Here is a 14,588-nt window from a genome sequence, read left to right as displayed (position 1 = left end):
TGTCACAACCCTCAAATAAGTCCAAGATCTAGAACCCAGGGAGTGGGAGCAATTCGGACCTCTCAGAAGTCAGAGGTGAAGCTGACACACACCACCACCCCCTACAAAGGATAAAGTTTCATTTCAATTTCATTCTAATTCAGTAAGAACCTTATACCCTTCCCTTTTTTCCAATAGATTACTACTAACCCTAGTAATTGATATATACAAAACTTACAAGTTGTTCGGATTTTACTCCAAATAGCTGGACAGTTTTAGCAACGTTCCTTGCAACAGCCAGACTCAGGTTTGGATCCACAGAAGCCACATTAAATTCACTGAAAGTAGAGAGATTAATTCATCAAAAGCCATTTCAAGTCTATATGAGTTTTAATTACAAATTAAAATCCAGAAGATGCATGTATCAGAAGCTCTTGTGTGTTGTAATGTAATCATGTTATTACATATTGAAGTACATCATGTTATCTTTGACAAGTTTGATAGTCTTCAGAAATTTCCATCTGTCTGAATGTACATATTCCTGGTGGCCCCGTGAAGAGTAGAGCCCCTGTTTAGCACACCCACACACACTAAAAATGTAAGATCCTCTTCCCAGTCTGTACTGAACAATGTGAACTCAACTGCGATAATGGCATGACAATTGGCCTCAGGGTTGGAAGGGGAGAACCTTCCAGTGTTTATTTGCATGCTATTCATTGGCCCCTCTGAAAGTACACACAGACTTGGGGTGAGAACAGTGTTGGCCTCAGCTGTGATGCTTCAGTCCCACCCACCAAGTTGAATAACTTGTATGACAACCATCAGATATAAATAACTAGATTCTCTCTAGGAGAGAACCTAGTATCCATGAATCAAGACCCAGCAATAGGTCAATGCCTCCCAAAGAAAACAGATGAGGAAACAACAAAAGCACAAATTTGTGTCTAGTGTATTTGTTGACTCTTACTCATAAAAGATATGCTCTATACTTTTCCATGTTCTGTCTGAATGTCACAGAAAGTGACTTTAAAAAAATATTTGAACTCCATTAGAACTCTGACAAAACGTGGTTAACTCTTAAAAGCCGTCTGAACAAAGGCAATTAGGGATGGGTATTAAATGCTGGCCTAGCCAGTGACGCCCACATCCCATGAACGAACAAAGGAAAAAAAATGAACTTGATGGTGTTAATTTGCCCTTTTATAGGTGCAGATGAAGCTGCTGTGAATCCCTGGCATATTGTATGTTTCAAATTTAAGAGCTTTTTTTGAAAAAAAAAATCATCCATTTCTTGTTGCTGTGTCTCACATTCACTTTAACAGACTGACTGTAGTAAGAAACAGGAATTTATTTGTAATGAAATAATGTTTCAGATAATTGTAAATTCAATTTCAGTGGGCTTTAAAATCACCGAGAAATAAGCTCATTATGTTCCATTCTTACTGGGCACTTGGCCAGTGAGCTCTGATCTATTTTTAATGATATATTTCCAAAAGAAAATGGCTTCAAGAAACAAATGGTTAGTAAGCATCAATCATGAAACCCATTGAAAATGGGGGAAATGCTTATATAATTAGCAAATTCTATCAAACTTTGTTGTACAGAACATATTTAATATGTTGTTGTAATGGATAGCATGTTAATCATTTTACCCTTTCAGTATTTTCTTGCTAATCACTCAAATCTGATCGTTAAAAGGATTTCAGCTGAATTTTGTAATTACTGCCCTCAAGTAAAACAACAGCAACTTGCATTTATAAAGTGACTTTAATGTAATAACATGCCCCAAAGCATTTTACAAGTGTTATCAAACAAAATAATAGCAACAGTTAATTAGCTGGTGTACGTTTCTCCTTTTAGCAAATCCTACCTTGCAATTGTTTTAATGATGGTATCAAGCTCATCATTTGAAGGTGGATTACGTCCTCCAGGTGGAAAGACAAGGTTGACTGGATCGAACAGTCGTGATAAAGATTTTGAGAGATATGCAGATTCATAGAATTGGACAGAGTCTTTCAGGGCTTTCTCAGGGCTGAGGAAATTTGAAATTGTTTGAATTATTATCATTAATAAAAGAAATTAAGGCAAATTATATTCTTTGAATATATTAACACAGTCACTTGTCCTACACGGAGAGGCACTTATGTTACATGTTTAATTTATGTCGCAGCAACTATAATCATATGCTAATTTCAATGAAGCTTGCCTGAACTCTCATCAACTCAATAGTTCAAGCATCACATGCTTGAACTTGCAATAATCGTTACTGATTCCATTATTAAAACATTAGGGTGAACATTGAATGCATTTAATTGTTAGCCATTAAAATCTAAAATTTCAGCAACAACCACAACAGTAATCCTCATTAAGACCAAAGTGATTCATAAGAATATCTGTCCACATTTCTTTGAATTCTGCATAATAAAAAAAAATATCTGAATACAAATACTGACTCCTTTCCCAGCTTAATCCGAAACAGTTAAGAAATTCTAATATATCTTTACGTATGCACACAATGGGCTGGATTTTACCAGCCCTGTTGGGACTAGCTAGGAGGTGGAGGGCGGGCCCATAAACTGGCAAGGGAAGGCATTTACCAGCAATAGGGAAGGTGGAGACAGCCCTGCTGCCCAGAGGCCAATTATACCAATTAACTGGCCAATTAAGGGTTGGTTCGCTGACATTTTACTAACTATGGGTGAGCCCTCCATCTTCTGGGGAGAATGCCTGAACTCCCCAAGAGGTTGCCTCTCCTAATTAGGGACTGTGTGACCCATGCTGTGACCCCCGGTGACAATGGCTGCCTCCACAGCAATAACCCCCTACCTTCACCCAACTCTCTTACCAGAGTCTGCCTTACCGGCCCTGGTGATCCCCGACCCCACTCACCTTGTCTATCACTGTGTCCTCTTGGCTGGTTTTTGTCCCAGCAGTTAGCACTACCCCAGGTAATGCTGCTGACGTTGGGTGGGTTTCAGCCATTTAATGGGATGGGAGTCCCAACAGCAGCTAATTAGCCTAAATGCAGCTGGGGGTGGGGCCCCAAATGGCCAAGGCGTGGCTGCCTCCTGCTTTTTGGTCTGTTGTCAGGGCTCCGCCATCCTGACAAAATTCAGCCCTTTCTGGGTATTTATAACAACAGTTTGCATTTTTATAACTATTTTAACCTAGTAAAACATCCCAAGGTGCTTCTCAGGAGTGCTATCAAGCAAAAATAGACACTGAGCTGAATAAGTAGATATTTGGAAAGGGAACAGAATTCCAGAGCTTAGGGCATAGGCAGCTGAATGCGTGGCTACCAATGGCGGAGTGATGTAAACTGGGGTCATGCAAGAGGCCAGAATTGGAGCAGCATCATGTGTCATACAGATTTGATAAAAAATTAAAAAAAACTTACTCATAATCTTGCTTCTTCAATGTAAATAGATCTTGTGGGTCTTCCTCTCCTGGTGGTAGTTCAGGTGGTGAGTCTGAATTTCCACTTGTAGTTATATTGCTCTGTATACTTTGGCTGTACTGTTGCAAACGTTTCCATAGATCATTATACAATCGCAACAACTTTGGATATTCTCCTTCAAATGCTTGCTTTAGAAATGTGGATGCTGAAAAAGAGAATTTTGCCTCCTTAAAGCTATGCAGTACTAGCGCCTTTTTTAGCCTCCCAAGATATGGACTATCCCACCTTGCTGTCATTTCCTTTCTGTTGCTGCTAACTTTCATTCTGAGGTCATCTTTCAAATTGAGAGGTGGACCACTTCGCACAGCACATTTTCTGAATCTGAACGATTGTCAAGGCTTGGATTTAAAAGTTTCTCCATGACCTAATTAACGCAAATGTCTGGGGAATCCAAACAATTTTTTCCCATTATCAAATAATTTCCTGTAATTGTAATTCAAGTACTTGAGTTTCCAAATCATAATGTTATCAAGTTGACACCAATCAGCGATTCTATTTTGTTCGCTGCTTCTTAATGTTTTTAAGCTTTCTATACACTTTGTAGAAGCTCAGAGTCAAATCTCAGTATCTTAGATGTGCTTAGTCTGCATGCTTCAAGTTTTTAAACCAACTATTATTTACAACATTGGATCATCTCCTATGGTGAACAGGGCAGAATTGTTGAGAAAAGCACCAGCTGATTACGCCGCATGTCTGCCAAGAATGTGCAGTTTAACGTTTAAAACTGTTGCTTCTACGAGTGTCAGCATTATAAGCAGCATTTAAAATGACTGTTTCCCTTTCAAATTATGATTTACAATTACAGTATTCGCCATGTGGTATGGGTGCAGCGTCTTGTTTGAAATAACTCCAGCTGGACATGGTATCGGTCAACAATGTGTACTTTGAAATATTTTATTTTAATTAAAATCCCTCATCACACTATTCCTGAAAGTGAACATTTTTAAAATCAAAATTTCGTATTTTAATTTTTAGTGTCCTTGTTTAATGTTATAAAATGAACTGCAGTTGCCTAATTTAAATAAATTAAATATTAAACAATAGCAAAAGATGATGATTGAATGGAGGAGTGCATCTCTGAATGAACGCATCTTCAATGTACAAAGGGCTTAACCATATGGTTGAGTCTTTAAGAATTTATGTTATGCACAACTTCAGCTTGATCTACATAAAAGCAGAAAATGTGAATGAGGAAAAGTATTTGGTCCACAAACCTAATTTTTTTCCTCAGACCAATCTGAATATGTACTGTTTTGGAGTCTTCCCAGCATGTTTAATTTCTTGAAATAGGCAAATAACCACAAAAGAAGTCCAAATAAATAAAGCACTGTGAAATTTCTTTCTCACTTTCAAAGTCAGAGAATCATTACAACCAACATTATTCAATCCTCCCAATTGGATCTCATAGGTGGCATTTTATTTATGTATGTATCTAATCAAGGGGCCCAGGTGCATAGTGTAGGATGACAGTAAAGTTGAAGAGAGTAAAAATAATCAGAAAGCAAAAAAAAAAGAGACTGGAACAAGAATGTTCCATCTAGTATTTCATTATTTCTTCCTTAAACTTCCTACTTCATTCTTTACCAGGTTCCTTTCTTCAAAAAAAAAATGTTAATGAATATTGGGTTAATTGCTTTTGATGACGGTCTACTCCTCATATCTACTACTTTGTGTACTTGTGTATGTACATGAAAAGCAGTAAGTGAATTTTTCATTTTTTTACTTTCACTTGAGGCTTGTTAATTTGAGAGTTTAAATGAAATAACTTGCTTACATCTGCATAATTTGTGCCTCTAATCATATAAAGACCCGAATCATCACAATTGTATGTTCCCAATTAAAACAAGGTCAATTCATTGATACTTTTCTTCTTAAATTGGATACATCCATTAATTCATAATCTTAAAAATCTTTTCTATAAACATCCATTCATTATGCAAATATTACATGATACCTGGTCCAATATATATCTTATGTTTGTCCACATTAGTGTCGCTTTAGTTCAATTGATAGTACTACACACCGCCCCACCCAAGTCAAAATTATGTCCAGAACATACACACAACACAGGCTGACACTTTTATGCAGTAGAGAGAATTCTATATTGTTGGAGTTAATTTCCTTCAGATAAAATATCAGACTACTCTGACAGTTCAGGTGAATACTTAGTAGAAAATGTTCAAAGAAAAGCAGAGAGTTCTTCTAGTGCCCTTGCCAATATTTCTTCCTCTATATTTAACATTTTTTTCATCAAAAAGAAATTAACCAGTCAATCACCTCACTGTTGTTGCCGTTTGTGCAAAACAGCTGCTATGGGCTGGATTTTACAGCCTCCTACCAGGCATGTTTTCTTTGGAGGGTGGGGGCATGCAAAATATGTCGGCTGCCCAGCCCACCCCTTTCCCTCCCACCCCCGACTGTTCCCCACAATATGGGGGTGGGTAAGGTGCCCACTAAGCTGCCCGCCCTTATGTCTATTGAGGCCCTTAACTGCCCGATTAAGTGGCAATTAAAGGCCTCAATCTGCCTCCACTCCCATAAAATGCTGGGCAGCGGCAGGTGGGCCAGAGTAAAAAGTGGGACGGAAGTGGGGGGGCATTATGCACATCTGGTGCACCTCCTCAAGATGTCATTCCCCCCCACCCCATTAAGCTCTCCGATCCCTCCCTGCCCTAACAGCCAGGGACAAACATGTGGGTCCAGACACCATCAGCAATCTCTGTGGGCCTCCTTGCAGTCCCAGCAACTCTAATCTCTTCTGGCGCTGCTGGGACTGCAAGAGCTGCCGGCCAATCAGAAAGCCCGCCCCACAGTGATAACAGTGTATTATTGCCATGGGGCAGGCTTTTTAAAAGTTGGTCTATTTGGGACCAGCTTTCCTTCTGGGGTGGCGAGCAGCCTGCCCCCACCCCACCCCACCCCAACCCCACTGGAAATCCAGCCCAATGTTTGACTATACAAGAAGTCACTATACCTGACCAAAGTTATTTATTGGATGTGATTCACTTTAAGACACTGCTGACAGATGTGTTAAAGTGCTATGTAAAAGCAAGTCTATTCTTTTTTTCTTTAATTAAAAGTCACCTTGATTTAGTTTGGTCAGATCTCTTAATGCTATTTCTGGGATGAGGCATGAAACCATGGTTGTGAACTGCATTAGCAATGAAGCATGTGGGGTTATAAAAAAAGGTCATATAAATAAATGCTGATTTTCTGATCCTTTGGTCGTTTGCTGCCCCTAGTAATTATTTCTCTCTGCATCATTCATAAATAATTAGGCCAAAACTTTCACAAAGTGGCAATGTGAGTTGGATTACCACTCCGCTCCTAGTTACTTACCTGGAAATCCAGCCGCTCCTTTCTCGCCCGATCTTCCGACTTGGGCCGGGTGAGAACCGTGTAGGGCAGCATGCTCCAGAGGCCTTCAGTCAAGGGCTGGAGAGTCGGAGGTGAGGAAGCTACATCCCCTTTATTGTGGCACTAGCTGCTGAAAAGCAGGTAAGTATAAAGGCCCAGCAACTTTCAGAAGCCATGGAGAAGGTAAGTTTGTGAGGTAATTGGATGGGATTGGGGGAATTGGATGGTCAGTGGATGGTGGGGGTGGGTGGCGCATTTGGTCAGGGGAGTCAGTTGGTCGAGGGCTGGGGGTTGGCAGGTTTTCATTGGTTGGGGAGGTGGTCAGTGAGGGTGGGTGATCAATGGGGGGTAGTGGGAGTCGGTCAGGGGGATCAGTTAGTTGGGGAGGCGGGCATTGGTGGGTTAGTCAGTTGAGGGTGGGGGGAGGTCAGGTGGTGGTTGGATTGGAGCGGGGGCAGCGGAGTGGTCAGTACTACAGTTACCCGGGAGTTAGAAGTGGTTTTAATTCTTCAAACTTTTTCTGGGTAACTATTACTGTAAGACAGTCGGAACCATCTGAAGTTTGAGATTTAAATCGTACTCAGATGGTTCCGATTGCAGGGCAATTACCCAATGGAAGTTTGAACTTCCCGGGCAAGTGCCGGGTAACAATCTTTACCTAAGGACTTCTGAAGAGGGGGGCCGTTTCCCCAGCACATCTTTGGGGTACCCCCAGTTATGACGCTGGAAAATTAGAAGTTACTGGCCAAAAAAACAGCAAGGACAAAAATAGACCTCTTCAGAAGTCTTGATGGTTATTTCCCCCAAATAGAGCATTCTCCATTTATCCCCTAACTCTGAATATATAAAAGGCAACTAACTAGTTTCACTGATCCATGTATATGAAGCAGAATGGCTATAGTGATCTGTAAATCTCTGGAAGTTCCTTTTATTTGCATTACGAAAAATGGAAGTTGGGTTGACTATCATCAGAGTGTCATAGCTTTTATTTGAGTAATTTTGGCTATTCTTGAGATTTAAGCCTTTGCACTGAAATCATTACCTTACTCTTGAAGGTAAATCTCTAATGCTTCCGTCATAAATGTACTTTTTTCTTTCAATTGTTCTTACTGAAGAAAATGTGATACCATAAATTTACTTTCCTGCCACTCTCGAATACATAATTTTGGACAACTAAGTTATTATATAATAATGTAAAATGTACAAACAGGAAAAGTAATCTCTCTGATGCATTGCAGTACGAAAAGCCAGACAATCTGAAAGTTGCAGCAAAGTCATGCAATTGCAAATTATTTAAATGCTTCATTCAACATTATTTTTGACTCATATGATTATCAGTTGGGGAATTTATCATTGGATGATCATTTCCAAGAGCAAGACTTTTCTCCAGCCAATTATCAGGCTGCCCCGGAACTAGAAGTGCTTGGCTCTTGAGATTTTAAGGTTTTGAGAATATCCACCACAGAATTCACAAAAATCTTGAATCCTGGGGCAGAATTTTCTGCCTGTCAGGCGGGTGGGCCCAGCCCAATCTCCGGTGGCCGATCCCCGCCAGCGAAGCGGGCCGCACCACCATTTTATGTGGGTGGGACAATTAAGGCCCGCCCAGCGTGACGTCCGATGGGAAGCGTTATGTGCTTCCTGTGTGGGTGGGCGGGGGGGAAACTCCCTAAAAGCGAGAGTGCGCTCTTTTGTGCATGCGCACGAAAGAGCGCACATCTCCCTGAGGATAAGTGCAGCCTCAGGGAGATCACCTGGACTTTGAAAAATATTAAAAATAGAAAAATAAAATTCCCTTACATATCCCCCTCGCGACAATATCACATGAGTTGGGACATGTTCATAATTTACAGAATAACTTTATTAAAAACCTTGCATGAAACCTCATCCCACCGCTGGATCAGGTTTCATGTTTTCTCTATTTGCCGCTGGGGCTCCTGGCCTGCCCGCCAACCTTAAGGTTGGATGGGCAGGTCCTTTAATTGGTTAAATAATCCTGTCAATGGCCTCAATTAGCCACTGACAGGTTGGCGGGTCCGCAGCTGATTTTACTGCACCCCAGCCTTGCTGAAAATTTAAATGGGGCAGGATGACGTCGGGGGTTCCGCCCGACATCATCCCGCATCATTTTACGCATCGGCGAGCGGACCCCAGCCCCTGCTCGCCGACGGCAAAATTCTGCCCCTGGTGTCAGCATGAACCAGAGCTCAAAACCTACCTGATGAGCACAAAACACTACAAAGGAGAGAGATTGTGTCAGTGAGATCTGAATGTGAATGAGTGATGCATTTTATTATGGCTAGGTACAAGGTGATACATGATGAAACAGGAAACAGTCAATAAGAGCTCAGAATGAATGAATCTTCAATAATGAAAATGGAAATGGAAGAAATTTGGGTTTGAGTCACCATTGACTAGAAACAGTTAATGTGAAGTAATTGTTAACAAGCATAATCAAGTATTGAAATGGCTCTCAAGCTTATTTGACTGTAAACTAAATGTCACTAATCGTTACTGAGACAAAATTTTGAACACTTTGCACAGAATTCATAGTGGTGATGTGAAAAGAGCCAAAGCTGATTTCGGAACTTTGCTCTAATTTATGATGAGACTCACAGAGCTGAATATATTTACATCAAAAAAAAGAAGTGAAAGAGATATTGTACTTAAATATTGAGGGAAATATGTATAAAAGTAGCCTATCAATATGGACCGAGCATGCAGAACCAAAGGGTCCAGCAAAAGTTAGCAAGTCTCAAGCTAGACTAAATATTAGAATTTCTCTATCCCATAAAATATTGATTACATGGAACAAATGCCTAGTAAAAGCAGTTAATGTTGTGTGGATCAACTCCTCTTAAAAATAGCTTTCTGGTTAGGAGTGGGATCAAAGGGGCTAAGTGAATAGATAGGAATAGTTATCGACATAGGTAAAAATATCCCACTTCAGTTAAGTTACAGCTTAAAGAGTCAATAATAGAGGTTGAAAGATTGTTGGTGTCCTTCAATTAAATTTGTCAGTGTGAAGGTGTGTAGAATTTTCCCAAAGAAAATTGAGCCAAGTGCACAATGAGGCCAACTGAAAATAATTTTTGCAAGGATGTTGCTCACCAGAACTAATAGTCTTTTCCTTGTTTTATGCTTTCCATTGTATTCATGAATCTTGTGTTTCAAAAATGGTGCAGAAAACCAATACCCATAATTTAATTGACAGCTTATCTCCCTCATTTTTATACTGATGTAAAAAAGATTTATCTTGTCTGAAATTGAAAATACTGAATGTGTTTAACAATATTAAAACATTGATTAAAAGTACCCAGTTTATTTCATTCCTTACAATTTTCAAAGGAATTCTATAATATATAAATCAATTTATAGGTGCTTACAATTTGTAGCTTGTTGGAATTTCATAGTTAAGATTTCTGTAACAGAGTTCCAGAAAGCATATAAAATGTCTGCTTGACTGTCCTAAGAAAAAAATATATAAATATTAGAATCAACATGGTGATGTGCTGTGACTTTAAAAAAAAACCCAAATTGAGTATCCTCTGAATATTATTGTCCCAAATGTCTACTAGAAAAATAGCTGACTCAAATCTGTCAGGTTTTGATATTTTCCTTCATCTCTCATTTTCCCTAGCCACATTGGCCCAGACATTGTGGCAATTGAGACTATCAGTGCTCACCGTTATTCAAGTGTAAATTGGACAGCAACCTACAATGTCCACACATACATAATTAAACACAGAAAAGAGGAAGTTTCTGCTCAGTTTGTTCTGCTTCCCCACAAGCTTCACTACATCATTACCTCTGCAAGAAATTCAGTAGTAAAACACTTGAAAGCTATGAAGTTGGAGTATTTACCTATTACATACCCCCTAAACACACCAGAGTTTGGGCTTGTCCATTCAAGTGTAAATGAATTTTTAATAGTGTGGTAAGTCTGAATTAGGACCAAACAGATCTGGCACTGAAAATCTTACAAATGTAGCGTCTCACTCCTTCAGATTTTAAGTATTGTATCGAAGATCTTTTTAAAAAAATTAATAATTAAAATATTTTCCCTTGCCTTTTATCTCTCTCACAATCCCATTTTTCTTTTTTTCTCTAGTTTGCTTGCTGTATATGATTTTACACTGACTTAAATGTTCCAATTTACAAATCCTGGCTCATACTCTGAAGAATATTTATAGAGCACAATCTGACTAGTTGAAGAGGCTTGCTGTTGCTTGCCCTATTCACTGTAGTGCCAGATGTAAGCATCTGAGTTTATGAAGATATTTTGAAGGAGTTGGCATCAGAAGGGTTAAATTATTCTAAGTTTTTCTCTAACGTTACTTTTCAGCAAAAATGCATTGCATTGGTTTGTTGGCTTAATCACCTTGTCATTTTTTATTGTCAGTGATGACATTGAAAGAAGCATACACATGAGGGAACATCACCCTTAAATTTAGAAGCATTTATATTGTGTGTAACATATTTATTTAGTCAGCAATATCAGAACTGTTCAAATCAATTATCTATTATTTCCAGTGGGCAGAGGCATAATCAAGCTGTTCCACTTATTTAAAAAAACCTCAGCTATACCATAATTACACCAGCACAATTGCCAAGATTTATTCTATTTTCTAAAGCTAATCTTTCAAAGTAGCACAATCTGACAATATTGTTTTTAATCTTGCTAGGAAAGTAGGAAAAGCTTTTTTTTAAGAAACGTTAATTTAGCTGCTTGTATTATATTGAGTAGTAATATTGATGTTTTTAGGATCATATGCTATCAAGTAATTTCAAAATTGAGAATTCCTACATTACTCCCAATATTTATGTGCTTCCTTGAAAACTTTGGTAATGCCCTTGTCAAAAAATCCTGACCAACCAAACAAATGCTTGCTGATTCAAAGCAAATAGGATTGTGAATTGCTACAGCCCATTTCCCACAAATTAGGCCAAGATGACTGAACTTATCTTGCTTCCAGGCATTTGGCTGTTGAAAGTATGAGGTTAATCTTGAGAAATAATCTCACGTTTTTCTTGATTCTATGTTTTTAAGAATCTAGTATAATCAAGGTTTACAAAATGAATATAACTGCTGAGAGACCAATGATGCAAGAAAATAAATCCAAAATAGCTTCGGTTGCCTAAAATAATTTGTGAACACGTAAATACTCTACCAGTATGTGAGGTCTTGTGTCGAAGCTGAAAGTACATCTGTATGAAATCGTCTCTTCCCTCCTTTGGTATGCCCTCCCTATAACAGTTCTCCATCCGGAATTTAAAAACTCACCACATTACCTTAGTTATTTCATCAATAAAGCAGACATGCGTCACTGGGTCTCTTTTCTTTGTTAAAACCTTCTGCAAGTGCTGTACCTAAAGAAAATAAATCATCAATTTAACATTAAAAATAAAAGTATTGGTTATCAACAAATATTAGGCAAACAACTCTTCTTCATTTTTAAAAATAGGTTCAACATCGTGACCCGGAACAAAGAATAAATCACCTTCTTGAAAAACCCCTGTGGTATAAAGTTGTCAGGTATTTTCTTCAACTCCATGGCCAGAATTTTTTGCTCGACGTGTGGGTGCGCGCCCGACACTTTTGAGCATCATCGTGCACTCGCGTGATATTTCGGTCAGCGGGCATGCGCAAGAGTCGGCAGTGTGCCCACCAACAATTAAGAGGACTATTAAGCTCATTAATGGCACAATTCACTGGGATTTTTCACTGCTCGTCCAACGTTATGGTTGGCGGGCAAGCGAATCAGCCAGGTGGCCTTTGCATTTTTCAGGAAACCTCATCCAAGGGCGGGATGAGGCTTTCGAGATTAATTTAAAAAAAGATAAAAATGTTTGGACACAGATTTCAGCATCCATATGTTTAGGTGACTCATTCTGATGCGTGGGCATTTTTTCCAAATTTTAAAATCGTTTTTATTGAATTTAAATTCTTCAGCTCCCTGAGACAGCTCTCTGCCTTCAGGGAGCTTTCATTCCGCGCTCCCCCACACACACGCTGACTTCAGCACTCGCTCTCATCCCACCCACACCGCGGCAGCACTGAGCGTTTCAGCACACCTTTCACGCTGGCTGACCATTAATTGGCCAGCCAGCGTGAAATCACAGTTGGGGACCGATTGCGGGCGGCGGTCCATTCCCTGGCCGCTCCCGGGCCTGCCAACCCAAAAATCCTGCCCCATGGTATATTCTGGAATATGTCATAATTATTTTCTTGAAAGGGGTAGTATTAAGACCATGAGTAACATCAAGGGGACTGGAACTAAACTGTAAACAAAAATCGCCTCCAAGCCACACCAATTCAGAAAACAAAATGAGCGAAGTCTGGAAGGGTGTGTGTCACGTGGAAGTTGAACTGCTTTCAAACATTAAAGGACAATAATAATAGTAGGTACCTAACTCGCTTCCTCATCGATGCAAACTACAAAAAGTAAAAATGCTTATAATAATTGGTGGGAAGGTTCTGAGGATCCACATTTGCAAGTTAACTTAGGTCCCAACAGCCTATTATCCTGGGGTGACAAATTATGATAATACAGAGTAATACTGATGTCAATAGTAGGGAAAATCTTAAAATCTATTATAAAGTATGTGATAACTGGACACTTAGAAAATAATGATATGATTGGGCAGAGTCAATATGGGTTTATGAAAGGGAAATCATGTTTGACAAACCTGTTGGAGTTTTTTTGAGGATGTTACTTGTAGCATAGATAAAGGAGAACCAGTGGATGTGGTGTATTTGGATTTTCCAACTTACCAAAAAAAAATTTGGTGTATATGGTCCCTCACAGGAGGTTAGTAAATAAAATTAGAACACATGAGATTGGCGGTAATATACTGGTATAGGTTGGGAATTGATTAACAGAAAACAGATTAGGAATAAACATGTTATTCTCAGGAAGGCAGGCTGTTAATAGTAGGGTACTGCAAGGATCAGTGCTGGGGCCACAGCTGTTCACAATCTAAATAAATGATTTGGATGTGGGGACCAAATGTAATATTTCTAAATTTGCTGATGACATAAAACTAGGTGGGAATGTAAATTGTGAGGAGGATGCAAGGAGGCTTCAAGGGGATTTGGACAGGCTAAGTGAATGGGCAAGAACATGGCAGATGGAATATAATGTGAATAAGTGTGAAGTTATCCACTTTGGTAGGAAAAACAGAAAGGCAGAGTATTTCTTAAATGGGGAGAGGTTGGCTAGTGTTACAGTCCAAAGGGGCTAAGTTGTTTTTGTTCATGAGTCACAAAGCTAGCATGCAGGTACAGCAAACATTTAGGACAGCAAATGGTATGTTGGCGTTCATCACGAGGGGATTTGAGTATAGGAGTAAAGACATCTTGCTGCAGTTGTATAGAGCCTTGGTGAGATCGCACCTGGAGTATTGTGTACAGTCTTGATCTCCTTATCTAAAGATGGATATACTTGCCATAGAGGGAGTTCAACGGAGGTTCACCAGACTAATCCCTGGGTTGGCGAGTTTGTCTTACGAGGAGAGATTGAGGAAACTGGGTCTGTGTTCTCTAGAGCTTCAAAGAATGAGAGGTAATCTCATTGAAATCTACAAAATTCTTTACAAGGTGTGACACAGTAGATGTGGATAGGATGTTTCCCCTAGCTGGTGAGTCAAGGACTAGGGCACACAGTCTCAGGATAAGGGATATGCCATTTAACACTGAGATGAGGAGGAATTTCTTCACTCAGAAGGTGGTGAATCTTTGGAATTCTCTATCCCAAAGGGCTGTGGATGCTCAATCACTGAGCATGTTCAAGAC

The 14,588-nt window shown here is 39.4% G+C and overlaps 1 protein-coding gene across 4 annotated transcripts in view; it reads right to left on the bottom strand.

Annotated features, from left to right (window-relative positions):
- cog5 (component of oligomeric golgi complex 5) overlaps nt 1–14,588 on the bottom strand; it is a 99,242-nt gene that overhangs the window by 30,294 nt on the left and 54,360 nt on the right. For all 4 annotated transcript variants that reach the window (XM_078553414.1, XM_078553413.1, XM_078553416.1 and 1 more), the window contains exons 10-14: nt 12,086–12,163; nt 10,180–10,261; nt 3,377–3,581; nt 1,850–2,011; nt 218–317 (exon numbers count right to left, since the gene is read on the bottom strand). In XM_078553414.1, coding sequence (XP_078409540.1) covers nt 218–317; nt 1,850–2,011; nt 3,377–3,581; nt 10,180–10,261; nt 12,086–12,163 — 627 coding nt within the window. The remainder of the gene's footprint in view (nt 1–217; nt 318–1,849; nt 2,012–3,376; nt 3,582–10,179; nt 10,262–12,085; nt 12,164–14,588) is intronic.

This window comes from Cetorhinus maximus, chromosome 12 (genome assembly GCF_964194155.1).
Source record: "Cetorhinus maximus chromosome 12, sCetMax3.hap1.1, whole genome shotgun sequence".
Lineage (NCBI taxonomy): Eukaryota > Metazoa > Chordata > Chondrichthyes > Lamniformes > Cetorhinidae > Cetorhinus > Cetorhinus maximus.
This window is presented reverse-complemented; position numbering and strand designations above follow the sequence as displayed.